At 39.2% G+C, this 20,537-nt stretch overlaps 2 protein-coding genes across 2 annotated transcripts; one reads left to right on the forward strand and one right to left on the reverse strand.

The window, feature by feature from the left end:
• Window positions 1-358: 358 nt before the first annotated feature.
• Window positions 359-11,562, reverse strand: chaf1a (chromatin assembly factor 1, subunit A (p150)). Its single transcript, XM_063890474.1, has 16 exons — window positions 11,276-11,562; window positions 10,058-10,105; window positions 9,211-9,827; window positions 8,573-8,635; window positions 8,210-8,454; window positions 8,001-8,082; window positions 7,811-7,879; window positions 7,399-7,610; window positions 6,637-6,805; window positions 6,246-6,326; window positions 5,786-5,884; window positions 5,420-5,672; window positions 4,531-4,690; window positions 2,384-2,705; window positions 2,164-2,242; window positions 359-1,271 (listed from the first exon to the last, which is right to left on the reverse strand). The coding sequence occupies exons 1-16, from the start codon at window positions 11,337-11,339 to the stop codon at window positions 1,162-1,164; spliced, it is 2,673 nt and encodes an 890-aa protein (XP_063746544.1). The 5' UTR covers window positions 11,340-11,562; the 3' UTR covers window positions 359-1,161.
• Window positions 11,563-12,873: 1,311 nt separating this feature from the next.
• scamp4 (secretory carrier membrane protein 4) lies at window positions 12,874-19,279 on the forward strand. Its single transcript, XM_063891974.1, has 7 exons — window positions 12,874-12,960; window positions 14,213-14,239; window positions 14,539-14,667; window positions 14,822-14,978; window positions 16,248-16,349; window positions 17,467-17,584; window positions 17,709-19,279. Exons 2-7 carry the CDS (start codon window positions 14,233-14,235, stop codon window positions 17,895-17,897), a joined length of 702 nt encoding a protein of 233 aa, XP_063748044.1. The 5' UTR covers window positions 12,874-12,960; window positions 14,213-14,232; the 3' UTR covers window positions 17,898-19,279.
• The last annotated feature ends 1,258 nt before the right edge of the window (window positions 19,280-20,537 follow it).

Here is a 20,537-nt window from a genome sequence, read left to right on the forward strand (position 1 = left end):
AAAAATAATGCCTCAAAATCAATGTTGCTGCCGATCATTGACCCAGCTCAGGAACTAATAATAATAAAATACTCCTTGAAATGTATTTTATGGAAACTATTCAGTTTTTTTTCTATATGAATAGTCCAGGCTTAAGTAGTAGATTGACTCTTGTAAAGTGAAAAGAAATATTCATGCATGTCATTTTTAAAGCAGTTTTTGGGAAGGTTATATTTTTTAGGGACGGATGGGATAGGCTTTTAAAACAAGGGTACGTCCATGTCTCAACCAAAACATGATCCTGATAAGAAATGTTAGCGACTGTGGATGGTTACTGTGTTAGGGTCCCACCAAGAAGTGGCATTGAATTAAAGGAATATAAAAGTGCATTACTTTTATTCATGTTTAATGAACGTATCCTGTTCAAGTATTCTGGAAAAAAACACACAGAAAATACATACAGTATTTATAAAACATTGTGACACTGGACCTAACTGTACAAGTACAGATCTAGCAACTACTCCAGAGAGTTGTCAGAGATAGAAATTGCAGAATAAATGCACCAACTGAAATGGAAGGGAAATGTACAGATTGGATTCCCATTTCCCAATCCTTATTTCTGTTAAACTATATATATATATATATATACATACACATACACACACATTTAGATTAGAAGATATGCGATAACGCCATTAATTCAACATTTCAGAAGCCGTAAAGAATGTTGTTTTGGATCTCTCTGATTCTTCCTCTGGTGAAAATTGGGCATTTCAGTTCTGCTCTTCCTCCTCTGCTCAACAGCCTGTTGTTGCTAACGGTGCCAAAGAGTCTTCAAAGAGGTCCATGCCAAACATGTGTGACTGAAACTTCAAAAATCAATCAGACACAGTTAATGAACATTGGACAAAACTGCCCTCAATAATCAAGTCAGACACTCCTGATGTCATGCACAACTACATCTTACAGACGAGATGACTCCTGACTCTCAAAAAAAAAAGGTGAAAGGATCTCATAATATTGAGCAGAATCCACCTGCAGCGGGTTGCCAGTACCAAAGTGTGCTGCTTCATTTTGCTTGAAGACTTGATTCCGTCTTGGGCACAGAAGCGTTTAGAACCAGGAAGGAGACGTATATCAGGGAGGTGGTGAAGCTTTGTGGGTGGAGCCACATTCCTGTCCTCAGGCTGTGGCAAGTGTGGGAGCAGCACTGGACACCGGGAGGGCAGCTGTGTCGGAGGGAGTGACTTCCATCATACCGTCTCCGTCGGTGGAGGACTTTCTGGTTGGGGCTACAGAGTAAAAACATCATGAGGTTTCATTTAGATAATATAAAACATGTATGCATCCACTTAAAGCTGAAGACTAAGGCTGAAACTAACAATCAATTGCAGCGGTGACAGCGATTGCTGTATTGTGTTTCTCTTTGTAACTATTCACCTGGTCACACCAACTGTAGGGAGAACCACAGAAACAGTTTGAAATACTTTGCTATATGTGTTTAGATTTAAGTCAGGAAAGATTTTGGCCACGTGATACAGTCGTAACAAGAGGCAATCACAAAACCTTACAGGTGTGAATTTAAGATACAAACTCAGTTGGCAAGTATTTTTCATTCCATCTACTAATCGTTGCAGATGTAATCAAAAGTTGCAGGCATTTGTAAATGAATGAAGAAGGTGCCTCGAACAGGCAGGAATCCTCAAACAAACTTGCTTCGTACTCTAATCTGCCTGAACACTGCCGCTATAAACGTGTATAAAGCTTCAGTGCACGTAGCTGCTCTGTAGGGGATGTGTATTCATTTATGAGAGCCTGAGGAGGCGATTAGCTAAGCCAGAGATATTCTGCACCCTGCAACATACATCATAAATGTCCGAGGCAGATGTTTTATTTTGGACATAGCCTGGCTGATGCTAGACTTGTGAACAAAGCACTTTCCAAAATAATAATTATGGGGTTGGCTTTCTTCTGCTGGCCAGCAACGTTCACAGTCAGGATCATTTTGCCTTTAACTTGAAATTCAAATGAAGCTATAATCATACCATAATTAATAATAATTACCTAGCTGAGTCAATTTTTGCTTAGAAAAATCCTGATGCATCATTTAAAATTAAATCTGAACCTTATAGTAAACACTTAAAGTTCCCAATAACAGTTTAATATTCCTTCGGTGTAACTCACCAGTCTCTGTGGACACGATGACACAATCTTCCTCGTCTTCTTCCTCAGTGTCAGCTTGAAAACCATCTGCCTCTATTGCCTGAAAACCCAATGATATAAGAACACTTGAGACCGTGGTGGGCTACAGTCAGTACGGCATGTATTTAAGTTGATCATCTTAAAACAGATTGAATAAAATGCTGCAGTGAAGCCAAACATCTATTTGAGAGCCTTTCTCTACCTGCTCTGGGTCAGTACATTTCTTCATGAACTTGGTGATGGACATGCTGCCTGTGCTTTTCCTTTTGTTGGAGGATGATGACGTGGAGGAGGAGTTCTGTGGTGTGGTGGGGGAGTTTCCCTGAGAGCCGGTGGCGGCCTGTGGTTCTTCCCGGGACTCTTCTCGAGCTCCCGTGGTGAGGTAGGTCCATTGGCAGGGCACAGGAAGAGCATCCTGACCAAAGCGGGTCAGGACCTCAGCCTGAACATACCAGCAGCAGCGTCTGTAGGTGGAGCGCTTCTCATAAGCAGCATTGCTCTTCATTAGGCGCTTCACCTGGATTCTGATGAAAGAGGGAAAGAAAACGCGTTGAGATGCAGTGTATGTAGCTTTTTACATATCTTTATAAGAACTCTTATAGTAAATAGAGTATCAATACACCTCTTCACAAACATTGTGATTTAACTGCTGCTTGAGAACCCATTGGAAAGGTTCAGAAGAATTCTGAATTATAATGAAAATAGTATAACAGAGGTTGCAAATGGACAACATGCTTTCTTAGGCTTCAGAAAGAAGACTCTTTACTAGGACACTAGCATTAATATGATGTCAATAAACATGTATGTACATACAGTGGGGCAAAAAAGTATTTAGTCAGCCACCAATTGTGCAAGTTAAGTTTTACTGATCCCATTTAAAAAGATGAGAGAGGCCTGTAATTTTCTCATAGGTATACCTCAACTATGAGAGACAGAATGAGAAACGGTGTGTTTGGGATCATTGTCATGCTGAAAGACCCAGCCACGCTTCATCTTCAGTGCCCTTGCTGATGGAAGGAGGTTTTCACTCAAAATCTCACGATACATGGCCCCATTCATTCTTTCCTTTACACGGATCAGTCGTCCTGGTCCCTTTGCAGAAAAACAGCCCCAAAGCATGATGTTTCCACCCCCATGCTTCACAGTAGGTATGGTGTTCTTTGGATGCAACTCTGCATTCTTTCTCCTCCAAACACGACGAGTTGAGTTTTTACCAAAAAGTTCTATTTTGGATTCATCTGACCATATGACATTCTCCCAATCCTCTTCTGGATCATCCAAATGCCCTCTAGCAAACTTCAGACGGGCCTGGACATGTACTGGCTTAAGCAGGGGGACACGTCTGGAACTGCAGGATTTAAGTCCCTGGCGGCGTAGTGTGTTACTGATGGTAGCCTCTGTTACTTGGGTCCCAGCTCTCTGCAGGTCATTCACTAGGTGCCCCCGTGTGGTTCTGGGATTTTTGCTCACCGTTCTTGTGATCATGTTGACCCCACGGGGTGAGATCTTGCGTGGAGCCCCAGATCGAGGGAGATTAGCAGTGGTCTTGTATGTCTTCCATTTTCTAATAGTTGCTCCCACAGTTGATTTCTTCACACCAAGCTGCTTACCTATTGCAGATTCGGTTTTCCCAGCCTGGTGCAGGTCTACAATTTTGTCTCTGGTCTCCTTTGACAGCGCTTTGGTCTTGGCCATAGTGGAGTTTGGAGTATGACTGTTTGAGGTTGTGGACAGGTGTCTTTTATACTGATAACGAGTTCAAAAAGGTGCCATTAATACAGGTAACGAGTGGAGGACAGAGGAGCCTCTTAAAGAAGAAGTTACAGGTCTGTGAGAGCCAGAAATCTTGCTTGTTTGTAGGTGACCAAATACTTATTTTACAGAGGAATTTACCAATTAATTCATTAAAAATCCTACAATGTGATTTCCTGGATTGTTTCCCCCATTCTGTCTCTCATAGTTGAAGTGTACCTATGATGAAAATTACAGGCATCTCTCATCTTTTTAAATGGGAGAACTTGCACAATTGGTGGCTGACTAAATACTTTTTATAATGTAAATGAAGAAACGGATCAGCAAGGCACGCTTAAGCGAGTATGACTTTACTGAGTGTGGTCGGAGCAGCTACAACGGCAGCTTAGCCTAGTCTGATCGATCCGATCCCCTTTCAGAAAACACTTTCACAATTCATGGTTTCTACTATGGTCTCCAGGGGTTTGTCTAAACCAGGTAAACCGGGTGCTGCGCCCTCTTATTTTGGTTCTTATCTTAAGTATTATTTCATTGTACATAGCTTTTGAGCTCATGTGTTTAAACAGAAAATAATATCACGTTGTGTTGTTGTTTTACCTGGTCGGGATGTTTTCTGCCTGGCTTTGAGGGCTGGACAGTTCAGAGGGGGATGAAGGTGGGGGGATGGTCTGCTGACGACAAAACTCCTGGAACTCATTGATGATCACTTTGGTGCTGTTGATGTTGCCGTGCAGCAGAGGCAGCAGCCGACCGAGTACTGTGGGAGAGAGCATTAGAGATCTTCAGAATGCCTCATTAGAAATAATGTGTTCTTTTAAAAACCTGTCAACTTCTGACAATGCTACAAAGTAAACAAACTTCTACAGAAACACATTTTGATTACTTCTAAAAGAGAGACATTTTTTACACAGGTTTACACTTTCAACCAAAATGCATGGCCAAGGTTTAACCAGCTGGGGCAAATAAACTCAAGCTTACCTATACAAATAAAACTGCCCATTAAGACTCGTTATAATTTGAAACTACGTACTGATAGCTAAAGTGTGAAATGCAAAGGTATGTTTCAACTACAATGCCTGAATATGATGGTAGATACTGTACTAAACACAATTCTAGCATTAAACAATATGGTAATACACGTTATTTGATCATTTATGAGCACTTACAGTTTTAAGGAAATGACAATACGGTGCTGTTGAGCCCACATACCCATATAAAGACAAACCAGCTATACATTAAGATATAGCCAAATATATAAAATACTAGGGCATGTCGAAGCAGAAGATATATGGTTTTAATGATCACATTAAAAACAGCTGTATTCCATTAAGTTAGCTCACCAAAATGCCATCATAACGGTTATTAATTAAAACTGTGCCACTTCAGATGGTAATGCGTCGGCGATGCAGGATCTGCACCGATCAACGTCACATATAGAACAGCTGTTCCCCACAAAATCAGAGAGTCTCCGGTCACACACACTCACATTGTTCTTCTCTCTGGCTCTTCCTCAGTGAAAGCTCCTCTTGGCCGGGGCTGGTGTCTACCTTTGGTAAAGGCTCGACCAGACAAAGAGAATAAGGCTTGAAGAGCTGCTGTCCAGGCCCTTCTCCCTCCCACACGCAGCCCCTCACCACTGGGTCCAGCACCTTCATCTTCTTCTTGGTGGACATCAGCTCATCCCACTCCTTTGCTTTCACTTTCTGACGTAGTTTCTGCTTCTCCAAGTCGCCACCCTCCTAGAAGGTTCAATGTGTGTTTATAATGGTGCAAATAGGAAGCAGAAAACAAACAAAGAAAACAGCAAAATACAAGTAAAGAAGATTAGATGCAATTGCAGCTTCCTTTATACCTCTTCCTCTAGAGCACACTCATCCTCTGAAAGGTACCCATGAGGAACAAAGAAGCCGTCATCATCGCTATCATCTTCACCTCCTTCCTCTTCATCTTCCTGAAAATGATCAACAATTCAAAGTCTTAAAAAACAGTCAAAGTAAACACACAGGTATAGGATAAACCCTTTGAGAAAGATCATCTTAATGTGTTTTGCTCTTAAAGTTGTGCAGCTAGATTTTGTCATTTTACTATCGTAACTGCTCTGACAGTTTCAAGATCCTACTGAAAGAGAAATGGAAAATATTGGCTGCTTGAGACTCGGGAAAACTTCATATGCGTGCTTTGGTTGGCAACAGATTGCATTTTAACTTAGACAACTTGACAGTGATATAGATTGATATAGATACTACCCAAATAGAGAAAATGCTAAACATAAAAAAGGAATGTGCATAAGTTTACCCTTCAATGAAACTCACCCCTTCACTATGTGACAAGGATTCTCCTGGTTCCTCTTCCTCCCATTCGTCATCGCTGTCCACCTCATAGTCCAACAAACCCTGTAGTGACAGAACACAGCGACGATCATCGAAGCTTTTCAACACAAATTCTAACTGTAGTCGAAACATTGAGGGGAAATCTTGAAAACAATACGAGTCTTGGTTTTCAGTTAAGACAGTCCTTCCTTACATTTCCCTAATTTCCCCACGGGAATAATAAAAGTATTTTGATTAGGATTTTAATTAGATTAAAATATAATGTCAGTGATCCACCACACAACTGTAAATTATGTTTATTACACATGGGATCTCTTACTTGTGTTGTTAACAAAACAACTAACAGATTTATGCGTTTGCCAAATAATTGTACCTTGTCTTGTTTAAGGGGGCAGCGAGGCGAGATGCGTTCACTCTTTTTACTCCAGGTTCCCCAGTACGCTGGACGGTGGTTTGCATGGAACTGCAGCAGCTTCATGGGTCCATAACGTTCACGATCTGGCACACCGTCTGGTTTAGTCACTTCTACTGCTAAACACTCGCTGAGAAATCCGAGGACATGAGGGGGAAATGATAGTAAGACTGTTAACCTTAAAGCTTCAGAAAGGCAATGCATGGACCATGGAGCACTAATGTAACAGTAATCCCACAACCATTACCTAGTGTGCGAAAGGTGAGCTTTTTATAACCTGTTCTGAAAATGACGACTTTTACCCAAATATGTCTGTTTAAAAAACTGAACAAAAACGATTCAAACTTGTTTTGGAAAGCACAGTTGCTATTGTTTTTAAAAGAGGGCTTATTATTTTTCCTTTACTTCCTCATAGTGTCTTATATACTGTAGGTTTTCATGCAGGTCTTAACATAAAAAACCTGGCGCCTTGCCCCTTTGCACTGACTGAATTTCAGCACAGGCAGTGTGAGAAAATAAATTGCTTGTCCTACAAATATGAAACTGAAGTTCATATAAACTTATCATTTTTTTAAATGTTGGTAATAAAACTATTATGTGTCATCACAAACCCAAAGAATGACAGAATTATCTGCAATAAATGTAGAGGTCCCTGGACATGAGGCAAACATTCAGAAAACTGTGCTAAAACACGGACAACCACTGTTCTGTTCCCAGTCTCACCTGAGTCTCTGTCGGGGTTTGGTGGGTCCTGAGCTGCGGGGCCCATGCGTGATCCAGTCTTTCAGTCCATTTAAGTTATCAGCAGGTTTCACCAAACACCGGTCCAGTTCCTCCAGAACAGAGTCCTCACACTGAACCCGGCAAAGCGGTGCCAGAGCCATGTGTTCTTTTATCTCAAATGGAGCAAACTTCCCACACGCAGCTGCAAGTGTCTGAAATGGCAGAGGTGCAGTTTAGTTCAGGTCTTTGTTCATGCAGTTGACCATCTTAGATAAACAGGGGTATACAAAGGATCAGAGAATGTGTTGCAACTCAAACATTATACCCGGTAAGCTAATGCTGAGTTAGCTTTCCTACCAATATACATTGGATTAAGTCAACACATATATGTATTCTGTATATATCTACTTACCTTTGGAGCTTGTTGGATTTTGGATTTCTGAAGAAAACGTGTAATTTCAGCTTTCTCCGCTTTGAGACGCTGTAAGCAAACACATTGGTTTAAAAAAGTATTGAGTAAACAGCTCCATTGGAAATCTGGACCACAAGTTGTTGAGGCTTCTATTTTTTTAATTAACAAACACATTTCCACATGAACTTACATCCTTTTCTTCTTTTAACCGTTTCTCCTCTTCTTTCATTTGCTTCTCCTCTTCTTTCTTCCTTTTCTCTTCAAGCTTAGCCCTAAACCAAATTCAAAGTTAACCTTTTAGACAACATAAATCTTTGTTATTGCATTCACAACAAAAACAATTTCCAAAATCATGCCAGATGATTAACACTCGAGTATCCGGGACCATGCAATACTCACTCTTGCTTCGATTTCCGTAGCTCCTCTTTTGCTTTTAACTTGTCTGCCTTTTCTTTTTCCTCCTTCTCTTTTTTCTCACGTTTCTCTTGCTCATCTTTTTCCTTTCTCTCCCGTTTTTCCTTTTCTCGCTCTTCCTTTAGTTTGCGAGCTTCTTCTTTCTTTTTCTCTTTAGCAGCTTTAGCCTCTTCTTTTTGGCGTTCCTTCTCCTGCCGCAGCCGATGCCTCTCCTCCTGTTCTTGAACATTCTAAAATTACAAAAGTTCTGTCAGTTTTTCTCTTTTACAGGTTTAATAAATCAGGTTGTGTATAAACAAATATTCAAAATTCAAGCCCAATTTGCAGTGTATACCGGAAAAGACCCACCTTCAACGATCGCCTTTTGATCTTTTTCTCATCTGATGGTATCTTGGGAGTCGTCTTGGGCTCCTATGAGATTAGGAAGAAAAAACAAAAAGCTTAAAATCATTGTTAAATATTTTAAATAATGTCAACCAGGCTAGTCAATAATTCATTTGCATGCTGACAATTATTGTACTATACTTTTAACTTTCACACCGGTAGTATTCACAAAATATTCTTGTGTTAATCTATAATATATCTGATGGCATTCGTCAGAATTAAGAGATGTTTGACTTTTTCAATAAAGCCAATAAAATGTCTAACGTTAATATAACAATCATCTCAAATAGTAACTGATAAAGCAATTGTTGTGTGTCTTTATGATAACATATAGAACAAATATTATCAATGTAACATGTTACAATTTCTATTAACAGTAGGAATAAATATCGTACAGCCATTCAAATAATTATATCCATTTAGTCACTCAACCACTAGCTTATTGTTTGAAAAACGTTCATCCAAATAATTTGTTCCATTCTGAACTTAGGGATAAGACATTTATTTGTATGCAGATACAGTTCCATCCTGAGATACTGTATAAGTTTAAACTTCACATCCATATGTTTCAACGCATATTAAACAATGGGAGATGTACATACTGTGCTGGGTGTAGAAGTGGATGTAGGGTCATCAGTCTTGGATTTCTCTGGTGAGCTTTCGGATGTGCCGCTGGCTGATGAAGCTGACAGCATGGACCTGTTTTCCGACTCATCCTGCTCTTCTGGCTCACTTTCAGAATCCTGCGTTGTGTCAAGATGCAAAATTGAAGCGGTCAGATTAGCATCTTCTTCCTCCATCTCGTCTTCTTCTTCCTCATCTGTGTCGACAACTGTGCAGTCTAAAGTGTGTGTTTTAGGAGAGCTGGATTTTTCAGACAATGTAGATATATCTTTATCCAGATGCTTGTCTTTCGCTGGGAGACGGGGTAAGGTGGTATCAGGTGAAACAAGGCGCTTAATGGGAGACAGGGTATTGTCTGCAGTCAGATCTATAACCATGGTCTCATCCGACGGTGCAGGGCTCCTACGGCTCAGGAAGCCATCAAGGGGCCCGCGGCCGTTAACCAAGGGCGGTCCACAGTGTACAGGGAGAGCGGAGGATTCGTTCTCATTCTCCCTGTCCGAGTCTCCTGGTTTGGGGCAGGCATGTGCACAGGGGCGCTTAGGTGGCTGGTTCTCTTTAGGTTCAGGGTTCATGCGCTTGAATGGAAGACGGGCTGCAGGCACAATAAGTAAGAAAATCACTATGATGGTAGTTTAGCAGTACCTCATTAGTGTAAAACGTTTGACTACATTTCTATCTACAAAACTGGGGAATAATAAAATAAGTATCTCAAGAGGTGCAGAAGTTCTTTAACAGTCAGGACATTGAGTACAACTCAAAGTATAAACATTTTCCTTATATTAAATAATGCTGAAAAAGTGTCAAATATGAAATTGAATTTACCTTGGATAAGTTTTTTGTTGGCATTTTTACTCGACTTAGAATCCATGCCTGAAAAACAAAACAAAAAAGCACATTGGAAAATAATAATTAGCACAACATCTTCATTTCAATATTGTCAACCTTGATCTTTTACTTTTTTGACAACTGTGGGGCTTACTGATTTTAACAGCATGTAAAAACACAATGTTGACTATGAGTGACTACCACTTTAAATACAACATTTTTACTAATAAATCTTTTCTGAAATACATCCTTTAAAAAAAACGTAGGACCATTCAGTCAAATGTAACTGTTAATTGTTAAGAGCAACGTCACATTAGTTTACTACTGTATTACTTTTAAAGTGTTGCATTGGGTTAGTCTGCAACATTGGCGTGAAAACGTTGCAGTATTGCAATGAATTTAGCGAATGTGTTTGGTTGGCTCTCCCGCCAACCGGTGTATTATTAGTCTGTGCTGCAGGCCCAGTCGGGTCCGCAGAGCAGGAACTCTTTTATAGGGCTGTCAGGCAAAAGGTGCACGCCTGATCACAATGCTGAAAACTTCGCATTGTTGCATTTAAGTTAGTGTATTCGCAACAACCTTGGTTATGTGAAAGCAACGAGAATGTAGCAGCTCTGGAGTGACACATTTGAAAACAGCTTTCATATAAGGTTAATCAAATCACAATTGCTACATTGACTAGCTCGTCTGCTAACCTCATAAAACTAGCTACAGCTAGGCACCTCAGGCAGAGCTATGACCTAGCAGAGAAACGGTATCAGAGCCAGCCGTGAATCCCATCAAGTAACACAAAGCCCGAATAGTAGGGTGAATTGAAACAATGGTGGTATGATGCATATCATACTATAACATAATGGTGTTGTGTCATATTTGACGTTAATGTCTACTAATTGATGTAACAAGTTTTTAACATTTATAGTGCCGAGCAGCAAGTTAGCTTTACATAGCTAGTTTTAATGTTTGGCAAGATGGCATATGTTTATATCAGTTAACGTGTGCCTTGTAACGTTGTCACCATCGTTACTCAACCGTTCTCGGCAGCAAAACGTTAACCAAAGCCTAACCGAACCTTAAGCAACACATTTATGTTTTTCCTCTTTTTGTGGACGCTAACCATTAGAACTGCTTTGTGACCGTTCTATAAATGTAGTGTTCATTGTGGCAAGACGTTAGAACTGACTACAGGTTCATATATAGAAAACGTTAAAGTTGTACCTCTTCTGCGGGGAGTCGATGCTGCTAAATGTCCGTCCATAGATGGAGTCTCCGCCGCCAACATCCCAACCACTAAGCCGGTGCTCCACTCGTTTACGAATTCTCCGGAAAAAAAACAGCGGTGCAGGTAGCACAAACCACCAAGAATGCAACCGACAACTAACCAAATACTATACTGCTCTAAATGACATGTATTTCTAATTTATTCACAAAAAACATAACGCATTCTCTTTCTGCATCTCCCACACAGTCCCTTAGTTCACCCCACTGCCTGCCTCGCGCTCCCAAGTCGGAATTGGCGGGAGTGTGTCATTGCATCAATCACGGTAGCTGATTGGTCAAAGCTAAGGTACTGATCCACGGTAGTGGCGCTTGTTTTGTACAACTGCGGTGTGCATTTACGTGGGTGTATCGTGTAATTAAGCACTTTTGGACACTTCTTTCTTTCTAGAATTCAAATAGTTGCAATTGTATGACCTCAACAAGGCAAAATTATGTTGGCTCATTGTGTCTTGTGCCTTGTGTTTTCAATGAAAAACATACTATCTCCACCCTGTTCGGTACGACCTATGCTACAAAACGAGTGATGTCGACTAAATCTGGAAGGCCACGCCTTCAGGCTGGGATGTTTTGAGCTTTGTGATTGGCTGAGGAGCTTGATTTACAGAAGTTATGGTTGCCATGTTGTGAGGTTTTGAGAAAATACAATGAAATAAAGTAATAGTACGATTTTGGGTACAATTTTACTCAACCTTTCCTATCAGGAATTAGGGTTGCAATTCGCTATGAAACCTTGTGCTGCATAACGACAGAAACTGATTCTGATATACTTGCTAGATATCCCCAACACATTTGTAGATTAAAAAAAAAAGCCTTTTGATAGTCTAAAATATAATGTCACTCGCTCTCATCACCCACACTTTTGTGCGTTATCATTGATAAAGTTGTCAAATGTTGATCAGTTATAGCAACACGTGTTACATTTATCTGCTCCAAGATAATAATGGCACAGTATACAGAGTGAATACTTATCCAAACACTTTTTCTGTCATTTACAGAACTAGATCACATAATAGTCCAATGTACATTCCCGACCCTTTTTACATACTTTATTCAGGTGCTGTTATTATTATTATTTGTCAAAAGGAAGGATGGCATATAAATCCACTCCATTAACCTACAGATGTTTATCATCAAAGGCTGCTGATGCTGTATCAAGTTGGATTCAAATGTAGTGAAAATGAAAATAATATAAAACATAGGGTATAAAATGAGTTGATAAAGTTGGATGTGTGATTACAAAATGAATAAATATATGCTTAGGTAAATAATCTAATATTCTTTGATTTTATTAGCTTTGAAATGTAATGACAAATATCAAAAATAAATATAGGCATAACATCGGAGTTAAACCTGAATGTACTTTCATGGACGGGTGGGATCCGTGAACTGGAGTGTCATGTAAGTGTCACGCGTTTTCCCGTTTACCGCGCACATGAATCCTGGGACTTGTAGTTCTTCAACCACCCAAGCTTGTTGAATGCATACGGATAAGAACTACAAATGCTAAGGTTGTGGCGCAGCCGCAGTAAGTTCAACAGCTGGGGTAGCAAAAGCGCATCCTGAATGAATCTCCGCTCCCCTGCAGTTGTCGACGGAAACGAAAGGATATACACGCTATCCCGGTAAGGTTGACATTTGTTTTTAATGCATTCCGGTTGTTTTAACGCAATTGTAATTCTCGTCCGACTGCCAGTTAGTCAAATACAGCACCAACGTTTAGGTAAATGCTACCATCTGTTTATCTTGGACTAACGTTACTGAGCTGCCTAACAACCAGTTTTAGCTCATTACTGTATAAACAGAGGTGGAAGAAGTCCTCAGATATAAGTACCAAAGTCTATGTGTAGTCTGTCACAAGTTACATTTCTGCATACAAAATGTTATTTAAGTAACTACTGAAGTATTAGAATCAAAATATACTTAGAGTACCAAAAGTAAAGGTACTCATTTTGCAGATTGACTAATATATATATAATATATGTTCTGATTATAGTTAATAATGCGTTATTGTGTTTATCAAAGCTGGTAAAAGTGCTGCTAGTTTTTATTATTTGTTGGACTGCATGGTTGTGACTGTTACTCCAGGTGTAGCTAAAGTCTTATTTAAGTTTTGATTATATTTTACCTCATTTATCCAAATCTGCCAAGTAACTAAAGGTATAAGTGTAGTGGAGTAAAAGTACACTATATACCTCTGAATTGTATTAGGGTAGAAGTAGAAAATGTAGCAAAAATGGAAATACTCATGTGAAGTACAATTCCATCAAAATTGTACTTTACATCACTTTGCATAATGTCACACATTAAGTTATTGCACAATAACTTCACAGCATTGTATTCAGAAGGAAAACAGCAGAATCTCACTTTTTTATGTTTGCATTAGTTTACAGTTTGTTCAAAATAATATAGAATTCAATGGTTGTATGCAGCTAGATTTTCCATTGTTGACATTGACTATCGATTGGTCTGAATGAAATGTAAATAAAAACACAGCCGTCACAACTTCTCAGAGAAAAGCGTTGCTTCTGCGGATGTCTCGTTCGACCAGAATTCGTATACCAAAACATTTTAGTTTAAAATGATCAGTGTTAGAAGAAGTACTCAGATCTTTTACTTAAGTAAAAGTACACATAGCCTATTGTCTTACAATACTCCACGACACGTAAAAGTCCTGATTTCAAAACTTTACTTCAGTGAAAGTACAAAAGTATTAGCATGAAAATATATACTTAAACTAAAGTACTCATTCTTCACATTATTCAAATTGAGTTTATAAAACAAGTAAAATGGACTATTATATGAAATATATTATGTATACATATTAAAGTATGAGTGCTAATTGTCAAATTTTCTTTCTGTATACTTATTACCCAGGAAATTGTTGGGATTTCAAGATGGCAGGTTTGTCACTTAAAGCATGTTTGTATCCATCCATCTGTCTGTGTGTCTGTGTGTCTGTGTGTCTGTGTGTGTGTGTGTGTGTGTGTGTGTGTGTGTGTGTGTGTGTGTGTGTGTCTGTGTGTCTGTGTGTCTGTGTGTCTGTGTGTCTGTGTGTCTGTCTGTCTGTCTGTCTGTCTGTCTGTCTGTCCTTTGTAAAGTCACAATTCCCAAAACACTTTATCATCCTTTAAATAAAATTCCTAATTCAAGTAAAATAGTAAGACAGTAATATTATAATGACATTTTGCTTCCTGTTTCAGACCGCGTCAACAACTTTCCTCCCCTACCCCAGATCTTGAGAATAAAGCCATGCTTTTACCAAAACATTGAAGAAGAAATACCTGCACCGCACCAGCAGTTGGTGCGCAGAGTCTACACTCTTTGGATGAGTAAGTGTTTCCATAAACATTAAATGGTATATTTCTCAACTTTCTGTTAGAATTTTCTTGGAATCGGGACATCAATTTCTTCTTTTTACTACTACATAAAAAATGAATCACTCTCCATTTCTCTGCTTTCCTCCACTGTCCCTCTCCCCCGCAGTGTATTCAGGCACACTGTTCCTAAATGTGATCTCATGTATTGCTTGGTGGGCTGGGGGTGGAAGTGCTCAAAATTTCGGCTTTTCACTACTCTGGCTCATACTCTTCAGCCCGTGCAGTTACACCTGCTGGTTCAGACCACTCTACAAAGCTTTCAGGTCAGTCACCACCGTATTAATATCATGAGCTGTATCATTTCTGAACTTCTACTTTTGTAGGTATATTTAAAGCACAAATCACCCCAACAGCCTCTGCATACTTTACAGAATAAAATGTAACGTCAGACACACAAGTATGAGAATGTGAAAAAAGTTAACTTACAGACAAAATCCTAAACACATCACCAGGAAAGTTAATGTAGGTCAGGCCATTTTAAAGTTCATTAAGCAATGATGTGAAAATATGTATTTTAAGCTTAGATCAGAACATCTCATCAGAGCCTGCCTCCCAACTTTGCCTAAATAGTTTATTGAAGAGGAGGGGAGCTCAATGAGCAAAAGCCCTACCAAAAGAAGAGTTTTTGTTAAAATCTAAAAGGTAAAAATATAGAGCAATAAGACAGAAGATGTAGGAGGATCTTTGGTAGGAAGGAGATAAGAGTAGGAGGAACTGAAAGATCACTGTGGAGTGAAAAAAAGCATGATGGCAAAAGGTCAGCGTGATAAAATCGTTGTGAAGTCATTGAATACATTTTTTTCAGAAAGTAAAACATGCTTTTATGGCTAGGGTAGGCAACATATTTCAGAGGCATTTTTTGTTTAGTTAAATCAGTTGAAACTCATCCTAACTGCAATCAATTATTCAAATGCTGTCATCTACCTGCCTGCGTAACTGCACACACTACCAGGCTAAGCAGACAAAATATCCCCATACAAACATACAGGCTTGACAGCTGTGAGTACTAACAAAAGCTTTGTTTGTTGTTTATCCTGATAATGTTCGGTGTTTGTGAATGAGGTAGTTCGAAACAGTTTGCGATGGCATCGATGCACTGCGATTCTTTCAAACGGTATCACTCCCCCAGGAGTACAGACCATGTTTTTGGTTGGGTATTTTCAAAATGTTGTTTTTCCCTGCGTGAGTGTCACATTTCACACCATCAGGACGATTGTAAACACCTTGTCTACAGGAAGTCACAGCAGCTTAGGCGCTTCTCATATCATAACACGATTACTGGAAATGATTTGATATAATCATAAATGCTTCTAGCGAATATCACCCCCACTGATTTTCCATTACACTTTCAAATTTTGGACTGTATGATTGTGAAACTAGTGTGATGGTGTCTCCTCTCCGTGTATTATCATAAAGACTCAAATTCTATCCTCGTGGTTGACAAATAGTAGGAGGAAGCATCGCTACAATAAAAATAGTGCAACTCTTGGATTGTGAGTGTATCATCCTTATGTTTTCTCTTTCGTTCACAGGGCTGACAGTTCTTTCAACTTCATGTTCTTCTTCTTCTGCTTCTTCCTTCAATGTGTCTTGGCTCTAATCCAGACTATTGGCATCTCTGGTTGGGGAGCAAGGTCAGTAGAAAAGAACAAATATTTAAACACTGCACATGTTGCCTGCCAATTTTCTTTTACCAGCGAATGGCTCATGAGGGCTTTTGTCAAATGATCAAGGAAGCTGGAAAATGTGTTTCCATCAGACACTTTCCTTTTCCCCCTTGATGATTTGAGTATCCATACATTATCTGCATATGTTTGCATTTTGATTCTATTCATTGCTCGTTAACGTCTGTTCCTGGGTTTAGGCTGAGGGGTTGTAGTAGTTGCTGTACATGGGGTTGAAAGGTTTGATCAATACAATTAAAATACTAGTTTGTATCTTTTGAAGTGGGGCTGAATGAGATACTTAATTTTTCAGGTAGGCCTTTTTTTTAGGTGGCTAAAATATGTTTTTCTACTTCGATTATCCACAGCAGTACATTGCTTTGCTTCTGTTGTGGTACTCCTGTCTCTTACTCCAAACTAGGGCGTGCAGACCATCATTTACTGTAAACAACGACTACAGATAAGTACCATAAACAGCTCCACTACAAAAAACAGGAACTATCCCTTTAAAGAATAACTTAGGCATACTTTGGGTATATAAGTATTGTCCATTGCTTACAAATATCTGTTTCTCTTTACTGTCTGATGTTTTTATTTTCTCAGAAAGGAGGTACAGTTGAGTTGCACTAAATTCCTGGGTTTAAATCCAAAGTTTTTTTCGGCAAACTATAATATCTATCTAAAAGTATTGTCAAAAACGTTAATTGTTTATTAAGACTATACTCCTCTTTGTGGATTTTTAATACTTTTTTGAGTACATTGTACAATCACATGTCACATTTAAATGACTACAGTCAGAATGCCATATTGATTTTATTTTAGAATAGATGTAGATATTATTATTAACATCAATCATGTTCTTAAAGCTGAGCAATATTGGTGTTGAGCTGCTTATGATAACACTTGTCATGATAAAATGTGTCATGTTAAGTCAATTTGACACTAGTCATCCGCTGCATCTGTTTGCACACTGCTTAATGGCTCATTAGTACCTTTGGGTAATTGTATTAAATCCACTTTGCTAATTGCATACTGTGTGATTCACTAACCCGTACTACTCCATCTCACCCTCACCGACTCATCATAGCGGCTGGATTGCGACAATGATGTTTTTCAGCACAAATGTGGGCTCCGCTATAGTGATGCTTATCACAACTCTGCTCTTCACTGTGGTGACTGCTTTAATGGTACTGGTTCTCATTAAGGTGAGCATACACTAAAAAACACACTTGCATTTGTCCCTCATCTATATAAGCCCACACAGACGCTTGAAAACAGACACAACTTCAGATTAGGAACTTTTTTTTACACTTTCCTTTCCTGTGGTAGGTGCACAGAATGTACAGAGGCGGCGGCGGTAGTATGGAGCGTGCTCAGGAGGAGTGGAGCACCGGGCTGTGGAAGAGTGCACCGGTGAGGGAAGCAGGTTTTAACGCTGTTGCTCAGACAGCCCAGGGCCCGAGTTTGCCCCAGTACCCTGCCGCAGTGCCGAGCTACCCCGACAACAGCCACTGGTGATAGCGGAGAGTCACCGCTAGATGGAGACAGACAGCTGGTCTTGTTTAAGCACTATATCATCTCACCCTGACATGACAAAATGCCTAGAAATATTGTTTTGAATCAGAGGATAGTTTTCACCTGATATAAGCACTGCTAAATGGATATCTTCATAACATGTCATTACATTTCAAATTTAGTTTACATATATTTTATTATTAAATGAATGAAAGAGAACTACAATTGTATGCTTAAAAAGTCTTGCAAATATGCAATTGGAAGCTCAAAAAGAGTGAACTGTTTCAGGATAACATTATGTATAGGATGTGTGCCTTATTGACCTTTTATGAAAGCATTGTTTTATGTATTGCAAAATCTGCATGCTAGAAATCATAGAATGCCAAACATACTTTTGCTTTTGCAACAATAGAGCGGCTGCAAACTGCACGTTTTTTATCTTGTTGAATTGATTTCTTTGTGTATTCTCTTTCAGGAGTTCAGTTTATTTTTGATGCGTTGTGCTTGAAATCTCCATGCTTGCCTACTGTGGCTGTAATATCCTGAAATGCGCCTTTAATATTGCGTGCAGATTTTGTATGTAAAAACTATCTAGCTTGACTTTCGCCTTAACAAACTGCTTTTTGTGTTAAACAGAACTTTTGCTTCAGTGAAGCAATGTGTGGAAACATTTCAAAAGTTTTGGTTGTGTATTCCTCGTGATTACTCACTGAGTGCTCATGTGCCAAAACACTAGCCTCTTTCCTTTGTTTTAATACTGAAAAAGGTCACACCCAAAGTAGATGTGTTCAGTTTCTACACTGTTTGCTTTTAGTGTTCAGCGCCCTGCAGTGAAGGGCCCTATCTGCTGTTGTCAAATGTTCCAGTCACTTTCACTTTCCCCCAGATAGACAGAATATGTTTGTGTGACTGCAGTGTGTTTGCATGCAGCCTATCATGGGGTTCGGACTGAACAGAACTCTTATTTCAAATAAACTGAACTCGGGTTACCAATACAAACAAGTCAACTGACTGAAAAAATAACTGCAAATGGATCAGCAGTGCAGTAAAATGCACACACAGTCTGTTATCTGATTAAATGTCATTGCAACAATCGTATGTGAAGAATCTGATTAAACACAATGATTGTGGCTTTTTATGCAGGTACAATATAAGTTGAACTGCTTTTTATTTTGGCAGAATGATACAAAAAGCCTATGTGAAGCTAAGCACCGGATGGAAGTAAAAGGTGCCTGCCTCATAATTTGATTTACTTGTTATGAAAGTGACCTCTGGCCAACTGCCAAAACCGTTTTTTAATTTTTTTTTCCTTTTATTTGATAAGTGCGATATTGTTAAAACCTTAAAATATTGCAACATTTCAATAAATATTATTATTCCCACTATGTCTGTGTCCTAGCTGAATATTTTACAGTTGAAATATGTGGTGCAAATTGGAGAACTGGTCAAAAACGTTCATAATATAGAAGTTATTTTTCTATGACTCATGGCTGTAGTTCATTTTGTTATCCAGTATAACTTATGCCAACGGTTAAGTGGTAAAGCTTTATTTACTTTCCAATGTATTTGTACAGTATTGTTGTGGTGAAAACAGCAATACTGGAGATTTTTGTTTTTGTTTGTTTGCATATTAATTTAAAGATTGCCCCTAATGGCATTACAAATGTTTTATCCTTCAGCTTTTCAAACACTCAGAGGTACAGGTCTCCATTAAATCAGAATTTGTTCTCTTATCTCTGCTATTTATCATTGTACATTTTTTTAATGTTCTGAGGTTTGGAGACATCAGCAGCAGAGATATCTGGCTTTCCTCCAATATAGTGGAGCTAGATGATACTTGGCTTTTGGTGCTCAGAAAAAACATTATTTTCAAAACTCAACAGCAATGTCTCTTTCTGGAAATCATGACCTGGTTACTCCGGAAAATTCACAGATCTCCTGAGCAGTTTCATGTGGGAACTATTTTCTTTAAACATAAGTACACCCGACACAAAAAGAAACCTCTATTTACTCATGGACGGGATGCTTATGCTCGTATACTGCTTGTTCACCTGAGTTTAACCTCAGACAAGGATGCCATTAATGTTTACATCTCGTGCCGTAATGAGCACAAGCCTCACGTCAATGAGTAAATGTAAGCTTGCTTCTGTGCCCTGATTTGGATGGTCGGTGTAGTTGTGGTCTAAGAAAATAGTTCCTTCAAGAAGAATGCTCACAGCATCGTCTGGATTAACTTCAGTAACCACTTCAAGATTTCTGAAGAGAGACATTGCTGTGGAGTTTTCCTAATTCATTTTTTTGGCGCTTTGAGCACCACAAGCCAGGTGCCATTTAACTTAACATAACATTGGAAATGACACAGCATCTCTACGGTCGATATGATGTCAGGCCGAAGAGGAAAAACATACATTTTGATTTTAGGGTGAAGCAAAATGATAGAAAAACAGGCTTCAGTGATACTCAGTTCACCACTGTCGGACCCATGTGTGGTCTGCATTCCCTTTTAAGGGCCCACTTTTGCTGTGTTTTTACTTCCGTACCCCATGTCCTCAGAGTAAAATGTTTTACCCTGGCGAAGATATTCTGCTGTCATATTGATTTATTCAGAAATGCAAGTCAGAAATGTTCAAAGAAACCGGTGTA

Source organism: Eleginops maclovinus, chromosome 9, assembly GCF_036324505.1.
Source record: "Eleginops maclovinus isolate JMC-PN-2008 ecotype Puerto Natales chromosome 9, JC_Emac_rtc_rv5, whole genome shotgun sequence".
Taxonomy (NCBI): Eukaryota; Metazoa; Chordata; class Actinopteri; order Perciformes; family Eleginopidae; genus Eleginops; species Eleginops maclovinus.

What these genes read in the sequence shown, in the direction of transcription:
- chaf1a (XM_063890474.1), bottom strand. Translation starts at nt 11,339, where the DNA reads ATGTTGGCGGCGGAGACTCCATCTATGGACGGACATTTAGCAGCATCG. An exon ending in ATCGACTCCCCGCAGAAGAG is followed by an intron (nt 10,106 to 11,275) that starts GTACAACTTTAA and finishes TTTGTTTTTCAG; the next exon opens with GCATGGATTCTAAGTCGAGT. An exon ending in CCTTGTCACATAGTGAAGGG is followed by an intron (nt 5,885 to 6,245) that starts GTGAGTTTCATT and finishes GATCATTTTCAG; the next exon opens with GAAGATGAAGAGGAAGGAGG.
- scamp4 (XM_063891974.1), top strand. An exon ending in ATCTCTGGTTGGGGAGCAAG is followed by an intron (nt 16,350 to 17,466) that starts GTCAGTAGAAAA and finishes GACTCATCATAG; the next exon opens with CGGCTGGATTGCGACAATGA. An exon ending in TGGTACTGGTTCTCATTAAG is followed by an intron (nt 17,585 to 17,708) that starts GTGAGCATACAC and finishes TTCCTGTGGTAG; the next exon opens with GTGCACAGAATGTACAGAGG.